This window comes from Chionomys nivalis, chromosome 11 (genome assembly GCF_950005125.1).
Source record: "Chionomys nivalis chromosome 11, mChiNiv1.1, whole genome shotgun sequence".
In the NCBI taxonomy this organism is placed as follows: domain Eukaryota; kingdom Metazoa; phylum Chordata; class Mammalia; order Rodentia; family Cricetidae; genus Chionomys; species Chionomys nivalis.
In genome coordinates this window covers 44,812,354-44,833,323 of record NC_080096.1, presented here as the reverse complement: position 1 = coordinate 44,833,323, position 20,970 = coordinate 44,812,354, and the positions used below count along the sequence as shown (strand labels likewise).

The following is a 20,970-nucleotide window of genomic DNA, read 5'->3' as shown; positions in this document are numbered from 1 at the left end:
TAGGGGCCTTCTGACTCTGGAACTCTTCCATGAACCAATCCGTAACAGAGCAGAAATGAGCCCCTTCTAAAATTTTTAGCTCAGAGCTCTACTTGGTGGGGAATAAAGAAACAGGACACATTGGGGTTTTAACTTGTATTTTATGACTTCTCTCAAGCTCCCTGGTAAGCAGGGACTTTCCAGGTTGGTGTAAAACCCAACCGCTTCCCCATGCTGGGGGCTTCACTGTGTGACTTCTCCAAATCGCTCTGGGATTTACATCGAATGTTTCACATGGGCTTTGCCTGCTTCACAGCTCAAGTGGATGCTCCTTAGTCTCTTCTTTTGTGATATTTGATGCAACCTGTGGATCAAAAGATCCAGGGTGATCTTCTCAGTAGTTTTTGGCATCGAGGCCATGAGTATCTGGAGTCACCCAGACAAAGCAGGAGACTAGCCAGAGGGGAAACAGAACAGTCCTAAAGAATCTGCACATTGCCACTGGTTTTCATGTCCACGGTGTGTCTAGAGTGCTGGCCTTGTTCACTGTCTGTCTTGTAAGGTTATTAGTATGTATCGCTAAATATGAAAGGAGGTGTGTGTGGAGACCAGAGGCTCCCAGTCCCTCAAGCCTCCACCCCTCCCTGAGAGTGTCCTATGCAGGAAGCAATGAAAGTTGACTAGAGCTAACTCCAAAGAAAGGCTAGGCACAGCTCAGCTTGTGAGCTGAAGCAGAAGCAGCCTGGTCTCTGGGTGCCTGGGAAGGTGGTGGGGCACAGCAGACCTCCAGTGAGTGAGCAGGAGAATGCTGTGTTAGAAAGTTCTCTCCCCTCAGCTCATCGATTCGTTCCGTTCAGATCATTGTCTTGGGTGACGCTAAGCGCAAGGGCAAGCATGGCCCATGTAATAAATAATAGCACGAGAATATAGTGCGGCCGCCAGAAATAAGTCAGTTGATATTATTTGGAAAAGCAAGGCGAAGTGATGCGCAATAAAACTAATATTTTGCATTGAAATGTACATGCTGAAATTGTCTGAGATATCCGTGTAAGTAGCTCTTTGGAAATACCGTCTAGGTTATCACTAAGTAGCCAGATTGGGTTTTATTTTGCTTACTCTCACTGAACAAAGGAGCCACAGCAAAACTGAATCCCAGAGCTGGAAGGGAGTATTCATATAATACACTGACAGGCGGCGAGAAAACGTGAAGAGCTTTGGATCTGGGAATGCATGGTGTAAATTCTGTCCGTCTTACTGACTCGCTGTTTTACATGAACCGACTTACTTAACTGACCGAAGATTCGGTTTTACAATATCAGAATGGGCCTCGCCTCACCAGGGTTAGGGTACCCACAGCATTTAGTAAAGTGCCCCTGGCATGGCATAAGAATCTGGTGGGTGATTACTTACGAGCCCTGCTACACTGTTGCAAAACCAAATCTGTGTCCTTACTTCGGAACAACCTGGAGGCCTTTGTTTACAGGGTCTGAACTTGAGAGTATAGACGGCAGAGTCACTGTCCTGTGGAGGGAGTGTAACTGGGTGGCAGAGGTGCCAGTCTGTGTGGGCAAGGTGGAGCATTGCCTGCTCTGTAGAGGAAAAGCAAGGAGCCTTTAGAATTTCTGACATCTGGGCAGGGCGATGTTTTCTTGTTGTTTATCTGTGATTTTCCTTGACCCATCTGTGGTCTAAAGTAAAGGAGCGATCAGAGGTATAACCAACTTTCCCTGTGCTTCTCCAGGAGGGTGGATGAACTTCCTGTGCCCAACTAAAACAGTTCTCTTGATCCCTAGATGCTATCTGTAGGTCCAGTGGAATTTCAAAGTTTTAGAGAATCCTACAGCCAGATGAGTTAGTGTTAGAGACTATTTTCTCAAAATTAAAAAAAAAAATGATAAAAATAATACAAAAGGCAAAAAGACAGAACAGGTGACAGGAGCTTGGAGGGCACAGCCATGGTTTCTGATGTGAGAAGAATGCCTGGACCCCTCAGGGAGCAGCCCCAGTTGAGGGGGGTGCGGGGTCGTCAGAGCCTTTCCCTCTGAGATTTGCTCAGGAATTGATGTGTTTCAAGTCTTGTCACCTCCTCACCTGGAAGAACCGTCTCACTCTTAGGCAAAAAACGCATCAGAGCATGAGTTAATCTGCCGAAAAACAGCCTGATGTTTTGAAAACAGGATGCCTGGGCTCTGCCCAGAAAGAGGAACGGAAAGAGAAACAGTCTAGAAAGGAAGAAAGCCAACAGCCCCACCGGGATCCCCGGCCCGAGTGCAGCATAAACAGTGACCTCTCTTTCCGGCCTCCGCTGTGGCTCAGTTCCTGACCTCCTGTCACCAGAGCCGACCCACGTCATCAGAGGAGGATAGGAGGAATGGCACAGCAGCTGTGAGGGTGACTAGAGTTTCCTGCCACCTTCCTGAGAGGCGCAGGCCGAAAAGTACAGGGTTGCAACAACAGAGGCTGAGGAAGGACAGGCCAGAACAATCCTAGGGAGGTGGGGCAGGGCTGGGGAGGAGTGGGAAGTGTTCCTTCCCCTTCTGGACCGAGAAACACAGTCTCTCATCTAGGACTCAGGTGAAAAGAATCACGAGGCTTCTTAGTACCTGGCATGGTGAATATCAAAGACAAGCCTGTTGTTGGTATTCAACAGCAGCGACATTCAAATCATTAACCACAGTCCAAAGGGACCCCTCTGGGACCTTTCTTTCTCTAGCAGCTTTGCCTGGGACAGATTTGGACCCAGATGATGAAAATGGATGATCTGAAATTGAGAAGTCCAGTCTTGGATACCAGTGCTTCCTTCAGGCTGAAGAGTCAGGATATTAGTATTTCAGTAACCACTTGCTTAAGGAGCCTCACCAGCTGGGAATGGGAGATAAATGGTACTTTCTTGAGGCACCCTGAAATCACATACAGATACCATCATCACTGGAGAAGTGAGTCCTTCTAGCTACACAGATGGTTAATTTTTCCAACTCTACATGAGCCTGTACTGACTAAATGCCTTTGCTCTTGGGAGGGAGGTAAAGAGAGAGGGAGGGGATAAAGTCAGTCAGTTCTACCTGCCTGGAGCTGCTAGGAAATCAGAATGTATGACCCTGGAAGGTGGTCTGACCAAGGCAAACCAATGCCTCCAATGTTGCATGAGCTACTTTCTGTACCACTGAACAATTGATCAATAACTCTGGTAAATGCTGGCCGTAGCAGAATCGAAAGAAAATAGATCTTATTAGCCAAAAGATTCATCTAGGAACTCTGTTGGTCAAAGGGAAGCAGGCTGTTGAAGTATTCACATATATTGAGTATCCAGTCTCTTTGCTAATAGGCACTCCCTACAGATGGGTAACATGGGATTTAGTAGAAGCAACCTGATTGGCATACATGAGTAAGAGCACCATGGCTGAAAATGTAGCTCATTGGTAGGGTGTTTGCCGCTATGCATGGGGCTCTAAGATCCAATGATGATGTGGAGAGAGGTACTTCCCTTAACACAGGGACCTTGTCCTGAGCTCTAAGCTTGAAGGGACCCCTAGCCTGTTCTTTGTTCTCCTCCAGCTGGACAGAAGGGACTTGGCCAGACCCAAGGGACATGTGCTCCCCTCCACACCTCACTGTGCCTGTGACCGAGTTTCTCATTTTCTGCCCAAAGGCTTCTGAACCCTCTTCCCAGGGCCTGTGTGTGGATGTGCTTTTGCAGAGTTAACACACCAAGGCCCCAGGGAACAGCCATGAGGCAGCGGCATAGGGCTGGGGAGAAAGTGTGTGGGAGCATGGATGTGCAGGCTGGGGCAGAGGCCTCACCTGAGCTTGCCTGTGAGGTCCCCAGTGCTCAGACAAGCAGAGGGCAGGGTATGGTACAGAGACGAAAGAGTTTAAGCTCTAGTTGCCTTTGCAGACTGTGATAGATTATCTGTCAGGTTACAAGTTTAGGAGATTGCCTAGTTTATATTTTTAATCATTTAGGCTTGCAGTATCGCCCTGACAAATGTTAAGGATGTTCTTGATTTAGTGGACAGACTAAAATGAAAATCAGTCCTGACAGGCAGGAGGGGAAGCGGGCATTTTTTTGACCCAGTTCTGTCCCTTCACTGCTCAGCCTTGGCCTTATATGAAGTATAGAGACAAAGTAAAATGAAAGAACCTGACTATAAGCCGTGAGTCTAAGTTCTAACTCGACCGTGGCTGGCAATTAAATCATTGTTTTATATCTTTTCATTTCCTTATTATGAAACAAAGTAGTGGGAATAGATTATTTCTGTGGTTTATTTCGGGTCTTGATTTTATGAGGTAGACAGCCAAAGTACTCACACGGGCGCAGATGCTGCTTTTAGACACTCGGCTAAGTTCTTCACTCATATTGAGTATCCAGTCTCTTTGCTAATAGGCACTACCTACAGATGGGTAACGTGGGATTTAGTAGAAACAGCCTGATTGACATACATGAGTAAGAGCACCATGGCTAAAAATGTAGCTCATTGGTAGGGTGTTTGCCACTATGCATGGGGCTCTAAGATCCAGCTCTAATTCCACACATGTGCACGTGCACACACACACACACACACACACACACACACACACGCGCGCGCGCCTTCAATTATTGGTGCTGAGGATATGGCTCAGTGGTAATGTGCTTACCTAACACCTTGCATGAGGCTTTGGACTTGGTGAGGCTGAGAGAGTTTTGGGGATCAGGATCAGGATCCCGAGGAGACAAATGGAAAGGAAAGTTTACAGGTACCCGTACATAAATTCTTCAATGAATTGGGTAGTGTTTGGTGGGAGGTCTTAGCCTTCTAACGCAGATCTTTATTGGTTAGGTCTGGTTGAAATTTCTATAGTGCAGTTACCTTGTTAGCCTCTATCCTAGCCAGTAATTCCAGACTCAGCCTGGGCTCTAAGGCAGCCCTTCTAACACAGGTAAGGGGGGACCTCTCATAGTTCTAAGAAATGGTGCCTAAGCGCTCATGAAAATGGGAATAGTGGTGTCAGGCATCCTTTGCTTCTTGTGGATTTATGTGCAAAATTCCAGCACGCTTTGTTTTTCCTAACTTAGCTTAAGATAAGATAGTAAAGCTGTGGTCTGCTTCCAAATCATGTTCCCTGCCTAACCACTTTTCCCTTTGTCCCCCAAAGGGGGGGGGCATCTTACTGTTTTGATTTTATTATCATTCAAATGATGGCAGAAGTTTAGCCTTATAGAATGTCCTTCCCAGTGCCTGTAGCCTGACCATAAAATAGAGAATTCATACCTCTGGAGCAGAGCTACTGGGACTGCGGAACTCCGGGTTTCAGACAGATTTCTTATTTTATTGTCTTCCGAGAGGAAAGGGGACATGTAGCTGATTAGTCTTTAGTTCTTGTTGTTCAAGTTACTCTTCTTATTGCTTTTTAAGTTATAGAATAGAGTTGTATTCTTGAATGGGATTCAGTATTTGAAATTCTAGTCTTATAAAAACCTGTCAAATCAAAGTGTTTGGAGCCAGTTAGTCTGGGCGCTGGCCCTCTGAAATCAATGTGATCTGTAGTACTTTGCTTAATCTAAATATTCCTACATCGCTGTATCTAGGAACTGGTTCCTTCACTGGATCCTGCCCTAAGTTCATCCAGTCTTCTAGCCAACCTGCTTGCAAGTTTTATAAATGAACACATCTCTCAAAAGGAATTAAATCAAGGAATTTCCCCCTCTGTGAGACTCTGACCCGCTGATAGAAGAACAGTAGAGCAGGGGAGTCCATTAGAACCCCCAAATAGCCGTCTTGAAATACTGTACTGCAGCGCCGTAATGGAACAAGCATTCGGTTTCCATTCTTTCTACTTCCCTGCCTTTCTTTGCTTGTCTCATCTTTGAGAATAGTCCCAGACTCGCGTAGCCCCACCAAGTTCCTGGCCATTGTTGTCTATGGAAGAAAAGCCAGGGGGGTGAGGCTTCTTCTTACACAATCCTTTCAACATATTTAACTTCTAGGTGAAATGGGTTCAGCAGGCGAGGATCATTTACTGTTTAGGAAAACCAAAATACCCTACCAGAAGGCGCCAGCACACACTCATGCTGGTCAGTGGGGTTGCATTCTTGGCGGCATAACGCCAATTGTCAGTGTGCTTTCCTGTCCAGACTTGCTTTAGCTCTTTTCGGGGACCTACCATCTCCTTTCTGTCTTGCCCTATGGCATGTGATGTTTCCCTCAGCTGGTGCCAAACTATTTAGTCTCTGGGAGGTTTTACTGTAACTTCCTTTGTTTGATTTACTTTAAAGTAGCCAAATGATTCCACAAAGAAAGAACTGTTAAGTTGCTGAGAATGAAGACGATAGGGAATCTTCTGTTCTTGTGTGCATGTTTTGGAAAGCACCTGATGATCTTTGCTTATTCATGGAGCAGAGCTTAAAGCTAGAAACCACGTACCTCTGCTCAGCAGTCACAATATGTCCCTTTCCAGAAACAGTCACCGTGCATAGTGAACTGCTTCAGATGCCTCAAGCCCTCCCAGATCGAAGTGTAGCAAGTTTATTAAGGTAAAACCCACCTTCAGGCTGGAACCATCTTAATCTTCTAACTTTTACATTTCAAAAATAGTAAATTTTAAATTTGCTATTAAAAACCTTACAAGACCACATTGTTCTTTGTTTGCTGAGCAGACTGAAAAATATTATAACCTTAAACAGTTATGAAGATGAAATCAGGTATAGCTACCTAGAATTTTTTTTCAAAAAGAGATTAAACCAGTATATAAAAAAATAGATTTAGCACAAGAATTATTGGCATTGAATACCTTAATAAGAAAATTCATCACTAAGTAAAAATATCTTTCCAATTGAATTAGATTGGTTGTGCTATATAGAGGACGAAGTAAACTAAGTGTTGACCAGACAACTAATGATTTTGGTTACTGTAGATGATGAAATTTGATAAATAACAAAAAATTTTACTGTTTGATTTCCAATTATAGTTTCACTTAGTTGTACTAGCTATGATCCTGAAACTTTCAGTCCAGAAGGGAACTTAAAAAGTCCTATTTATGTATTCACGTGGCAGGGGAGACACCATGGTCATGGCTGTGCCCCCACGGTGAGGCTTATTTACTGTCCTCTGACTGTGGGACCCTTGCGTGTCCCCCAGTGTGGAAAACCTGATGTGTATTCTGTGGTAGCGGGGGGCTACATCTGTTACTTTCAGGAAAAAAATTTAATTAAGCACTATTTATTTGAAGCCATTTTATAGATGAGAAAATATTTTATAAATAAGACCTATTTTCTTATCAATACAAAGTGAAGATTAAATATCTAAGATAATACAATCTAATATAATACCTTTGAAAATCCAAGGGATAATCACACTGAAAAGCAATTTTATTTTTCTATGACTTCTCCAGAGTTAAGGGATAAAGGGAGGATATCGGTACTGAGATAGGCTCTCATTCCAAATCCAGCTGGAACCCCCTCATCTCTCCCTTTTGTCTGTTGGGAAATGGAGAGTTTACATCCGGATTTGAAAAAAAAAAGAAGTCACTGGGCTGTGGATTTTTCCAGTTGCTTGAGTGGCTAACCCAGCAAGATGAGATCAAGGATCAAGGTGGGAATCTCAGGTCACCCCCTTCCTACCCATGTGAGGTCTCTTTAAAATTAATGTCTCAATGTGAAGCTCTCGTGACTTATCTGAGTTCCCCATTCTTGAGTCCCATTACCTACATCACAGTGGAATTGGTTCGATCCTATGGGCAGCTGCCCACTGATAAACAATGTCAATGTTATTAATGCTTATAAACATTTTGAGTCAGGTCAATCTCACTCACAGCATAGAGGCTTATTGTTTGCTGGAAACTACCCACTGTGGCTCAAGATGAGTTTATTATTATTAACATTTAGAATTCTGAGGTAAATAATTCAAATACTTTGTAATAAATATGAATAAGTAATTATCTTTTATTCATTTTTTTATAATGAAGAAATGCTGGGGGAAATTAAAATGACTCAGGAAGAATTAATTGTGTTGATATAATGTTTATTAAGAAAGTTATTCCATGTTTAAAGGATTCGTGACACACTAACTTCAGCTCTTTTGCTATCTACCCATCTCCGGGCATTATTATTTATGTGGCAGAGTAAGGTGACAGTTCTTAGCATATAAAGAGGGAGGAGAAAAGTTGCAAATCCTCAGCTGAAGAAGGACATTTGACGTTTAGGTTTTTAGAACCAAACCCAGAAGACTTGAATCAAAAGCTAAAATATTGAATAGGAGATTACACTAAAGGGAAACTCACTAAAGAACCCAAATACTCATTTTAGTATGGGGGAAAAGTAGAGATAGATTGCAAAGACATACTAAAATTTCACTGACTCTGGTTGGTCAACACGGTGGATTTCCAACTTCCTCTTTACCCTCAGCGTCAGAACAGTTATTAAAACCGTGGCTGAAGAACACCAGAGTCTTCCTACCACTTGCGAATGAATAAGCCCAGGCCTTTACGCTTCTCTCGTCCTCTCATAACCTGGAGGCCTCTCCCTTCACACAGTCAGGCCCTGGGCAGTGAACCTCTCCAGGTGCACACACTGTTCATGGCATTTCTGCAGACCATCCTCTTTGGCATCCTATTGGTTAATATCACAGCTGGCCTTGGAGGGAGCTAGGATTTTATGGGTTTACAGTCTTGTTCCGCATGTCCTCTTGACCATAGGAAGCTGATGAACCTTCTGATGGTTCTCTAGTGAAGTGAGTGTGTTCTAGCCCCTGTGCTAGATATCCACTAAGCCGAGAACCTAACTGATCTGACATTCCCCAGAATTCCCTCTACCCTGCCAGCTACAAACCCCTCCCCTGCTCCTTGTGATGACCGCAGCTGGCTCCATTCTGAGTCAGATCATTGAGATACAGCCGTGTTGACTGATACACTCGGCATATTTTTCTTGGCCAAGCAAGTACATTATTTGTGTTCTTGACAGGATGAGCTACCGCCGATTTTTTTTTCCCTGCTGCCTTTTAACACTCAGGATCTGGTTACAAAGCTTATTTGCATCTTCCTTAGCATTACATGGGAGTGTCCTTGGGACTGTTTCAACAAGAGCTACCAGGAATATATTTTAAACGTTTGTCCATATCATTTAATTTCGGAGAGTTTGGGGTTCTTTTGTTGTTGTTGAACTTTTAATGAGCTCTTCAATAGATACTTTTGTACTAGCATTTTACGAGATTAAAGTACTTGGGTGTTGTCTAGTGGCATACTGTGCAACTAACAGTGACATTTTCAAACGAATAAAGGTCGTATGTTGCTCTTCAAGGAAAGCTCCAGGGGATGTTTAGGATGTGTGTATCTGTGTACATTTATATGTGTTCAATAGTGAGTGTGCATGTGCAGTCTGAAGATCAATATAAATTGTCTTTATTGCTTACACCATTTTTTTTTTACACAATGTCTTGTTGAACCAAAATGGCAAATCATTTTAGCTAGACTGGCTAGCCAATAAATCCCAGGACCCATCCCACGCCTTTCCCCTCCACTCATGCTGGAGTTGCAGACATACACTTCTGCACCTGACTTTTCTGTAGATGCGAGGAATCTAAAGTCAGGTTCTCATGTCTGCACAGCAAACATCCTACCCACTGAGACACCCAATGCTCAACAAAAGTGCTTACCACAGGAAATCCATTAACGAGGTGCTAAAATAGGACAACCTAGCCAAAGACTAGGAAGCCCTGGGTGGGAAGTGGTCCTCTTTTAAACACGTGGTAAATTATTTCATGAAAAGGAATGGATATGAGTTCCTCACAGGTAGATATTTGTTAGGAAGAGTTCAGGAAAAAGCCTTTGCTCTTTCCATCATTGCTTCTCATATTTAATCACATGACCCAGAACTACAATGCCCAGAAACCTCTGAGTCTGCCCCAGTGGTGATATGCAAATGTACTTTTCTTGTGAGCAGAAATGGAAGCTTGATGTTGGCTGTTAGAGACTGGCTGGTTCAGTTTGGCACTATTTGGGTTATCATTCTCTCAAAAAGTCTATATCCAAAGGATGTGAATCTAAGCCTTCAGAGCCCTGTGATGGCTGCTGTTTCATACTCCTTGTCCTTGGGGTGTTGGGGGTGGGTGGGACTTAAGAGCATGTGTTGTGTCCATCAATCATCAGCCCTCTCTACCTGTTGCGTGGCACCTGACTACTTTGCCACTGTTGGGCCATAATTTTCATTCTGGCGTTTTTTCTGATGTTTCTCTTACCCCAGTAGCATATTCAAGTAATTCATATGTTAGCAGATTGACTGCAAATCTGAGCAAATGTATACACAGTGCAGATATCCTTATGTCAGGCAGTCTGCCATTATTCCTAGCTTCGGTCGACACCTAGAGAATTCCGAAGTCTCCTAATTAGCTGAAATTGGCTAGATTAAAGAAGTATTAATCAATAGTGTTACTAACATCCTGACTTCTCCAAACAGGCTTTTTTTTTTTATCATATGGTCTCAGTATAAGATCATTTTAAATTATGGTTTTCATTTGAAATGCTTCGTTTATCTTTCCCACAATTCTGGTTACACTCCTCAGCCTGAGGAACCATTTAAATGTCAGCCAGCAGCTGTATGAGTACCACATGTCACACACGTAACCAGGGTGACATGGCACCACATCACACATATTGTGGGAATTTTGCAGTTGGTCATGCAAGTTACAGTCAACAACGAAAGAGTTTAGGCACCAAGGAACCACAAAAAACCTCCATGCCACAGTGAACCCATAGTGAGGAAGAGCCTTAGTTCGGACTTAAAATTCCGAAATAAAACCTATCTTTAAACACAAATCCTATGCCTAGAGTGTCCACTAGGTCACAGACATGTGTCATTTCTAGTCGTCCCTCTTCAACGGTGGAAATCCTCGGTTTCCCAGAGGCTCAGTGACTTGCACAATTTCTCAGACTAGGCTACCGTGTGGGAGTTTATTCCCGAGTTTGAGAGAACAATCAGCTGCCTTTATATCACATGCAGTAGAAGCTACTGACTTCTCTGGCAGGGCTGCTTTTGTGTCATCAGAAACCACTAGGAGGGCAGGTCTGCAATGAACGTCCCCTCTTCTCCAGAGAAAGAGCTAGGTGTCCATCTCTGGAATTGCCTTCATCCCAACAGAACTATACATTTCAGGGATAGTCTATGGTCAAGGCGTGTGTCCATCTTGTCTAAGTTATGGTAGCTGTCACAGGAAAACAATATGCAGAATATAGCCATCTCCCCTAATAGGCTACAAATAAGTGGGGACACTTGGTTTCATCCTTTGTAGTTTACGAATTTGTTTAAACCTTCCATCTCTGGCAGATTCTTCTCAGTGTGGATGTGACGCATACCAAAAGAGACAAGATACTTGTTCCAAGAAAGAAAAAAGGATAAGCCTGCGTAGCTCAGGGTTTTAATTTTTCATGATAGACCCCAGAGGTGACCTTGAAACTTAACAGACTGTTGGCCTGAACCAGCCCTGAGAAATGTTCATCCAGAGGAGTGATTCTTAAAGTAGCTCTGAAACCTCCCACTGTCCTGTGTGTCTCAGAGAGCATGGGAAAGACACCAGCTGAAAACAGCGTAGCTAATGTCAAATCCATTAGAGAGAGGCTCCATGAGCACCTCAGGACAGGAGAGCGGTAATCTCAAAACAAAGTTTTGCAGATCTGTATAGCTGCGGCGATAGTAGACATTTGAAGAAGGTGGAATTTACAATAACTCGAGCAATGTTATCGTCTGAAAGTAGGAATCTGTTCTTAAAGGAACTGGGTTGCTGTGTGTGGCAGGACACACAAGGACTGCCCAGGCAACATTGCAAGACCCTGTCTTAGAAACTAGGGGCTGGGGATGTAACCCCTATGGTAGAATGCTTCCCATGACCAGTATTTATGGTCTAAAATGTAAAGAATGTTTGGGGTGATGAACCGTGTTTTGTGTAATTGCCTCCGGAAGAACTGGAGATCGTCAACCGTAGATTTTGTTTTCCACTAGGAGAGGACTCCAGACTCAGATCCATGCATCTGATTCAATACTTTAAGTTGCACAGTTTCTAGATGGGTAATTTTTTTAAAAAGTGTTTTAGTCACTTGCTTTAGAGTCATATTAAAATTCTGTGACCTTGGGGGGGATAAAAAAGTAACTCAAGACTAAGCCTTGATTCCTTAATTCTTTTTCTCAATTGCCTCAATGATTTGGGTCATTTGTTGATTATGGAGGTCAGCTGTATTTCACTGTGAGGCCAGGACTCAACTCTACCAAAACACCTTTGCAGATTAGAAGGAAGAAGGCAGTTCAGAGCTCCAAGAATGCTTAAGGGTCTTTTATTTCTCAAAAGAAGAAAAAAATCTCTCTTTAAGAACTAGGTGGAAAATCGTAATTATCTAAAAGTGTATGTAGCTTTTCACACTGATTGTCGTGAGGAGAGTACAGCTTTGAAACTCCTTGTGAAGGATTTGGATATGTAATATCTGAAATACACATATATTCAGAAAGTTTCTTCTGAATTTCACATTTAAAAGAGTATCTTGAATTTTTATCTACCAAACCTAGCAATTCTACACATGCGTAATATAGAAATATGTTACATAAAATGATGTGATTATGTGAGTGCTTAGAAAGATTCGTAGTATTTTTTTTTCGTCTATTTAATTGTGTCACTGCAGAAATTTAGGAGGGAATGTGGTCGTGAGAACTTTCTGTAAAGATTCTTATGGGGATTACTTCAAGGCTAAGAAGCATTTCAGCATTCAGATAATGTGTGTCATATTTTCTCTTGAAAAGATTTCAAGAATCACAAAAAAGGAAAGTAAAGAGAACTGGTAGGGAGAAAGACCCTCAAGAGTAAGAGAAGCTAGTGTTAACCCGCCTAACAACGGTATACTGTCCCCACTTCTCTCTTTCCAGTTCTCTGTATGAAAGCATTAATGTTTTGTCCCTACTCTGCCTTTCATACATCCCTTGAGTAAACACTCGTCTTCTAGCTGGTGGACAAAACTGGCTTTGTGCATCAGAAATACCAGCACTCTGTTGCAAAACTGTGACGACAAGATTCATGCTCACTTTTCCTGGGATTCCTACCTATCTTCAATCACTACATCCTTGGGGAGCTAGGAAGAGAAACTACTCTGTTCTCAATTCGCTGCAGAAGAGAGTCTCTCTGATGGGACCACCGAGCGGACCTAACTCTGTGCCCCAACTCCAGAGTTTGCTCGCAGAAGAACTTCTTGGCAGGCATGATCCACCCTGGAACTGTGTTTTCTGGCTCAGCTACTCCAGCGCAAAGGGGGCATGGCAGTGGCTGTGGCTGCAGCTCCTGCGTCCCTCAGTTAGTAACCCGCTCAGCGCTTTTTCACGTGCCCCTCAAATAAGATGAACACATCATTAACGAAGCAGGGCATGGAGTTTCGGAGGAGCCATAGGAGAACAGGCGGGTGGAAGCATAGTACCAGACAACCTGAGCTGTTAACAGCAGAGGAAATGGTGGGCTTCACAAGGGAGGGGTTTTAAAGTGCTACACCGTATCCTCGCTCCAGATTTCGCTTTCTGTTTTATTTTTAAGTCAGATTTGAAAAAAAAATAGTAAGGACTTCAGATATCAACTATCTTACCCCGCTAAAGAAACAGAGTCATAAGAAGCCAATTAATTTCCCCCGAGGCTACAAATTGCTTGCAGTCATCTCTCACTAACCTAGGTCAATGTCTTCTCTCTCTGCCACCCTGAGCGCTCTGTGATCTCATGAGGGACTGTCAGCCCCTCCACTCCCCTGATACTTGGGAATCCTTATAAAATTATGACTAACAAGAGTATAAAATATGAGTCAAAAGTTAGTCCCTAAAAAAAAAAAAAAAAGTCATTGTGACTTTAATGACTTCGGCAGTTGTTTCAAACTGCGAAAACAGGAAGATCCTACACAATAAGGCGCCTGTCTCACAGCTGGGCTCATACGTAGATGGCCACCCACAGGAGCAATGACTGGGGCTGCCTTCCTCTGTTTGGCACCTTTTTCCCGTCCTTAAAACTCTCTGTCACTGACTTCATCAGGTTATCATTGAGAAAAAGTACTGACTTTTTGCTAGGTCTTTGATGAGGTAGATATTTAACCCATTACTTTAATGATATTTTTGATCGTGAAGAATCGCCACTAGCAAACCCAGATTAGTTTAAAAGCAGCAGCTCTTTCACATCCTCAGTGTGAGCTCCTTGTACCATCTGCCTTCTGGCTTTCTTTTTCTTCTAAGAAGCATAGTATTACCAACATCCCACCCTTCCCTGGGAAGACATTCAGAGCTCAGAACACAGCCTGCTGATCTGTGCACAAACCTTAAGCTCCTCTTTCGAGAAGGAGTAGAAAATGGTGATGTGTTTCCATCACTTTAGAGGAGAGTGGCTCAGAAGCTGAAGGAAAACTGAAGGGATCTGACAAAATTTAATTTCAAATGTTTTCTAAGTAACTTCTTGCTACTTAGAAGCAAGGAAGTCTGTGTTGAACAACAGACATACTTATTATTTGTCATACTGGGAACATGAAAATTAAATAAATTAAAAGCAGACCATTAAAAAGTCACAGATGATTTTTTTTTACGAAGAAAGAATATTCTAGAAAAATAGCACTACGTTATTTATAGAAAATGATAGCTCTTCTCTTTTCAAAATGGAACTGTAATTTCTTAGCGCTGTTTGTAGATCTGGTGTTAGACAGATGCAGCTTGAGGGAGATGTGGGGAGGTTTGTGTTCTAAGGGTTCATTCACAAACTTTGTCTGTGCTGGGAAGGGAATCTGGCCATTTCCCCTGGGAACATTATTTCTAGGTAGACTCTGTAACAAGGCTTTCTTGTGAGGACAGATTATTAAAGAAAAATAGGATCTGTGTCCAGGAGACGTGAGAACTCACTTGTCTTTGAAATAGCACCCTCCGGTTTGTAAATTCTCCACTGCCTTTGGAGAATTAAATTGGTGAAGTAAATAAATTCATTCCCTTTCAGTCCTGCAAGTCCCTGGGCCATGATTCCATTCAGGATCCATTTTACCTTTGTATTGAAAAGTTAACTGGGTAAGGCGACAGGGAGGCTCCAAGACTCTCAGGCTGTGGAGCTCTGAGTTAGGACAAATACCTCTCCCCTTAGTAGTGGTTTATTCTTAGAAACAGAAGTATGTCCATCTTCTCCCGTTGACCTCAGCAGTATAGAAAGAGTTTTATTTTTCCGAGGGGAGCTAGTTGCTGGTCAATACTGTACCCAAGCTGTAGGAGGCTGGTCGAGAATCTATCACACAATCTTGAGAACTTAAAGTGGAAAGATGGGTTGGGAGTCTTACATGTCACTCTCATTTCACAGAAGAGAGTTGAAGTGATGTCACAAGGCCAGTCATAAAGAAAAGATCAAAGTTGAGGTTCGATTGCTGTGTCATGGATACCCATGGCATGCCAGAAGCAGCTCCCATATGGAATTCAGACACTGAAAACCTACCTACCCTGAATTCTCCAACTGTCCGATCAGCTGTCACCTCAACATATCAGTTCCAGTCCTTGGCTTGTCCAGTCACCAGGGCTAGCCCTACCCTTATGACTTTGCCCTTCTAGAAGGCCACATCTACCTTTCTTAGTCTTTCAGAGCCTTAAACAAGTGGGCCCTTCATAAGTATTTTTTGATGACAGCAATAATTGCCTTAGTCAGTGTGGTAAGGCCCTCCCTTGCTGAGGAAAACCAGTGGTGGTTGCTAAGCAACATTTAAAAGGTCTAGATTGGTTTCTGACCCTGGATGGCCTCCATTTGTATGTTTCATCATGTGTATTTTATGGTTACCTTAGGATGACTTTGGGAAACTTTGTTTTTGGTGTGCTTCGCCCTGCCCTTGGTCAAAAGATCATAGGAGAATCCATTTAGGCATGGGAAAAGGGGAGATGACATTCCTCTATTTGCTTGCATGAGAACACTGAGCCCTTCTGTAAAGGCTGAGAAGGTGTGCAGTTTACTTAGCCCCATGGCTGAAAACCACCACCTTCTACCAAACAGACTGATGCACCATGTATCCCAACAGGACCCTATGGCAAAGGGATGTTATAGGGAGAAAGAGGCTAGGGAGAGGTATCTTGCCATATATGATGGGTTTCCAATGTGTTCTCATCTCCTGAGCAGAGCAGCCAACCACAGCACTTAAGGAGTCCTCCTCGCCCTCTTTAGACTGTTGTTGCCTGTGGACCAGCCAAGGTGTCTTAATAAACCTGGCTATTCTACTAGAATGAAAGTTGACTAAAGCCATAAAAGGACTCTTTGTTTGACCATTTGCTTTATCCACCCCCGCCCCCCATGCACACACACTTTGCCTGGCCATTTCAGATATTCCATTAAGGTTTGTTCAAAACATGATAGAATGCCTTTATTGGAGTAGTATAAGCCTAGTCAACTCCAAAATGTTTGCAAATATTTCGTAGCTATGAAAGAAACCAAAACGAGGGCAATTGCTTGACTATTATATTTGGTTAAGTCTTGTGCATAGGGGGAAAATAGCTACAGAAGAAATTGTCTGTCTCCAAGCCATTATGTAAGATATTTTTACTATAGTTTAAGCAAAATTTGTTTCTTTTCTAAAGGCCAGCAGACCAATCAGCGCTTATAAATCTGTCTTTTCTAACCTTTCCATCTTCAGTCAGTGCTGGTTTTGTGACTTGAAGGTGAGAGGCCATTGTGACAGTTATATCTTTAAAAAAAATAGTAACTTGAAATTTATGCAATTCACCTGGAGTTCAAAATTGCACTGAGGTTCTACATGTCAGCCTACAAAGCAGAAATGATTGACTCAGAGATGTCTGGTTACTTGTGAAAACACACACATACGCAAGCAGGGCTACCCAGAAAGAGACAGGTTGTGTCTCAGAGGACAGCCTGTGGTACAGGGAGCCAACATGCAGAGACCCAGATTCAGTCGGGCTTCACCTCAAAAGGCAGCTCTCTGGGAGAAGCAGTGGTTTGACCTGAGTCTTAGATCCCTGAAGTGAAGCTATTGTCAGATACAGGATGCTCATTTGGAAGGGGAATGCCTCACAGGAAAGAGAGCCAATTACAAGTTCAGGCTGTTGCCATGGTGCTTTGCTGATCCTTCAACGTGCAGCACTGGAACTCCCTGGAAGGCTAGGGATAGGGGCCTAGGGGAGTGCGGGGGCGGAGGCGGGGGGGGGGGGGGGGAGTGGAGCTTGCTTGGTCAGGGCTTCCCACTGCCTGTACTGTAATGCTGACAAGAAGGGACTGGCAGGGGAGCCAGGAAAAGAACGACATTTTCAACACATCCCAGCTTGCTAAAATGAAACTAAAATAATTTTAACTGTGAAACGTTTCTAACATGAAATATAAGATGTAGCAGCACTAAAATATCAAATAAGCATAACTCCAAATAATTCCTTGTTCGTTCCGCAAATGTTATCTCATATTTCCTAATGTACTTGAGAATCCTACATGGAAAGGAAAGGTTAAATGAATTTAATCCATTTGCTGAATATGACCTAATAAGCATAATAATGAACCGGCTGAGTGCAGAAAATGGTACATTTCGGATGAAATACTTTTGCGTCAAATGAATTAATTCTCTCCTTCTTTATTTTACTGTGAAAAGAGGCTAAATGCATCAGCATCCCAGTTGGTGGGCAAATAATGTTCCTAAAGCAGGTTAAAAAGAAATTCTTCTGTACTGGAAGCCGAGTCAGATAACGGCTACAGTTCCAACCTTTTTCAATTAAAAAAAAAATCTCAGAGCCAATTAATCAAATGTACATTCACTTGGAAGCAATTACAATAGCTGAGCATTGTGTCAGGCTGCTTCTGCAGAGGGCTGGCTGTCTGCAGAGGAAGAGAGAGTTAAAGAACACCTAGCTGGAAGGGGGGGGGGGGACCTTGGATTTACTTAAATATTCATGGGGCTTCCTCCATTTTAATCTTCTCCTTTTTAAAAGATGGCTGTTTCCCAGGCAGACAGCTCCCGGGGGAAAGAGATTCCCTGCTGCTCCCTGGCAGAGTTGGACTAACATAGGGTGGGAACCCCTCCGGGCATCAGGACTGTTGACGGATGGACTGCTTCAAGCTGGCCAGCTGAATACATTTGTACCGGCGCTCGTTCCTTAGTGCAATTCCTGGTTTCGTGACTCTCTTCTGCCTGCACAGTGCACAGGCTTCTTGCAGGAATGCCGTGTGAATGAAGATGGGTTTGCCGTGGATTAGGAAACACTGTGCATTTGCAAGGCTTTGTCTTTTCTAAGTTTTGGTTCTCTAACCACTGGATCTGCCTCGTTTTTTGCTGATCCTCTGGGGATTGCTCTCCTAGAACTGAATTCTTTCAAAGGGATTTGTGGACTGTGGCGTGAAGAGCCTCCAAAATGCCTGAGGCAAACTATTTGTTATCTGTATCTTGGGGTTATATCAAGGTGGGTCGATTTGATTGTGTTCTGTGTCTTTGGTAGAATCCAATGCTTTGCCATCCATCTGTTTTCTGTGGAGTAGAAAGCACTGGCAGTGACTGAGTTTGTGTATACATTTAATCCACTGGGGCGTCTTATGAGATAAGGGCATGTTTTATTGTATGGTTTTAATGTATGTAATATGTTTCAATTCTGCTTTCTCTAAACTGTTTTAAAAGGATGCTTCCCTCCTCCCTTTCATTTTCCATTAAACTTTTCACTTGATTTGCTCTCGCTGAATATGTTATCACCTCAAATATTTGGGGGGTATATTTCCAATTTTAAAAAGTAGCAATATTTTCAAGTAATTATTTTGATATCACATTATTTTGATCTGTATTAAAATTCATTTCCCTGAGTTTGCAAGCTCAAAAGAAATCGGTGATTTTAAGGAAATTTAAAAACATCTTTGTTTTTGTTTTACAGTGGTATTGGAATGGTTTCAAATTGAGGGGACATTATGATGCGTAGCGTAGCTTTTGTTAATCTAATGAGATTGGCTGTATAGTCTCTTGGTTCCTAGAAAGTAAAGTTGGAAATACAGTGATCAATTGCTCTTTCCTAGGTCCTTAATACTTTTTCTTTTCTCTATGAACAGTTCAAAAGGATGCTGAACCGGGAGCTGACGCATCTCTCGGAGATGAGCAGATCAGGGAACCAGGTGTCTGAATACATTTCAAACACGTTCTTAGGTAAGACGCTAACAGGAACCCTGCTGAGCTTCTGCAGGGCGAATTTCTACAACCGGTCAAGGGTATCCTTGTGAATTTGGAGTGTGGTTAAGCACAGAAAACAAATCCATCCAAGATAAGAGCTAAAGCCAATCTCTAAAGGAAAACAATAAGCCCAGAAAGGTAGTATTTTTGAAATGATAATACCTGTTGTATAGAGCAGATTGTTATGGGTTGATTGCATTTGCATGACTGCACATTACTGTACCCCTCACTATAGAGGGACCTGCAGAGCAGCTGAAAGCCCAATACCCAAACCCAGAAGCTGCTCTGTCAGCATCTCTAAAATCAGATATTTTTTTCTATTCTTCCAGTAACTAGGCTTTGAGGTGTTTTCTAAGGGATGTGCTACCTCCACAGAGTCCAGGAAAGGGCATTCTGGAAATAATTTGACTGTTGCTTTGCTAGGTGTGTGTGTGTGTGTATGTGTGTGTGTGTGTGTGTGTGTGTGTATGCATGCGCACGCAAGGAGGTGTTCCATGTCTTAAGAAACCTTGTCTTCTCTAAGCAACACATTGACTTTTCATTCTGATCCCTGACTGTTCTCTGACATTATGTGGACGGTATTTAACACATAACACTGGTCATAGGTTTCCAGAGGCAGTCTTCAATTATTCCCTGGGTCTTGTTTGACTCTTAGGAATTTCTGATCTCAGGCTGAGAGGTAACTTTTGTATCATGAACCTATCGTGCCTGTTTTAATTTAATGAGGCCTGCAGAATCGGGGGCATGTGTACCTCAAAACCACATGGGAAGCCTCTAGATCCTGATCCTGCTGGCTCTGAAACATCCTCGCCTCTGTAGCTCCATTTTTTCCAAGGAAATGACCCATTCTTGCAGCTGATCATCCCAGCTTCCTTTTTGGCACAGCCTCTTATTAAATGATCATTTGCCTTGCTACCTTCCAGAACATGGTCTGCCTGCAGCTTTGTTTAAAAAGCAGGTCCCATTTCTTTCACTTGGACGCAGTTCCCTCTGACAGCACAGCAGTGGGCTTTCTCATGGGACCAGCATGACCATGCAGCCTCTGGTCATCCAGCAGATCCGTAAACTGCGGACCAGTCTCAGAGGCCATCCTCCCTCCTGCCACGTGTGGGTGCCCTCCAACACCTGCTGTCCACAGCTACAGTTGCAACAACCTTTAACAGAGAACAAAGGAGAGGAATATTTACACATACCCAGTCTTCCAGAGGTGACTAGAATCTAAGCAAAGAGGAGGCGTAACCCCTAATCCTCTCCTTCCCCAGGCTTTCCCCTCTATCTCAGAACACAGGAATCCTCCCCTCCGCATCTCACATACATATCTTGGTTCATGAAAATTTCAGTTTTTTTCCATGAGCTGGGCACTGTTTTCAGGACACTTGACAGGTGTTGACAACAGGAGAGAAGAGTGAAATTGAAATCAGAGCTTCGTTTCCAGACACATAGCTTTTATAATCCCGGAGCTTCTGTGGGTTAGCGCTTCCCTTAGAGAGATTAGGGTTAAAGGCCCGTGGAATCTCTGAGCCTTTGGTCAGGTCAGGATGGAAGCAGGCTTCCCAGTGTCCCTCTGAGGATCACTTGCTAAGGATCAGAAAGATATTTTATTGTCCTAAATAATTTTTTTTAAATCAGCAGTATCTATCAAGAAGGAGAGCTGATAAGATTTAGTTTCAATCCTTTCCATCCTAAGACTAGACAAATACCTATCCTTCCATGAATACTGTATTTGATATCTAGGCACACTCCCTCAGGAAAACTTAGCTTCTCTTTGTTCAAAAAACTAAACTATCCAGAGACTATTCAAGAAGAGTTACTCAAATGGCATTCCTTAGTGTTAGAAGGATGGTGTGTGTGTGTGTG

The 20,970-nt window shown here is 43.1% G+C and overlaps 1 protein-coding gene across 4 annotated transcripts in view; it reads left to right on the top strand.

Moving 5' to 3' along the window:
- Positions 1–20,970, top strand: part of Pde4b (phosphodiesterase 4B) — a 533,851-nt gene that overhangs the window by 498,126 nt on the left and 14,755 nt on the right. For 3 of the 4 annotated variants that reach the window (XM_057785528.1, XM_057785529.1, XM_057785531.1), the window contains one exon: positions 18,996–19,089. In XM_057785528.1, the coding sequence (XP_057641511.1) occupies positions 18,996–19,089 (94 nt within the window). Of the gene's footprint in view, positions 1–17,908; positions 18,365–18,995; positions 19,090–20,970 lie in introns of those variants that run through there. The other variant, XM_057785532.1, reaches the window with a different exon arrangement.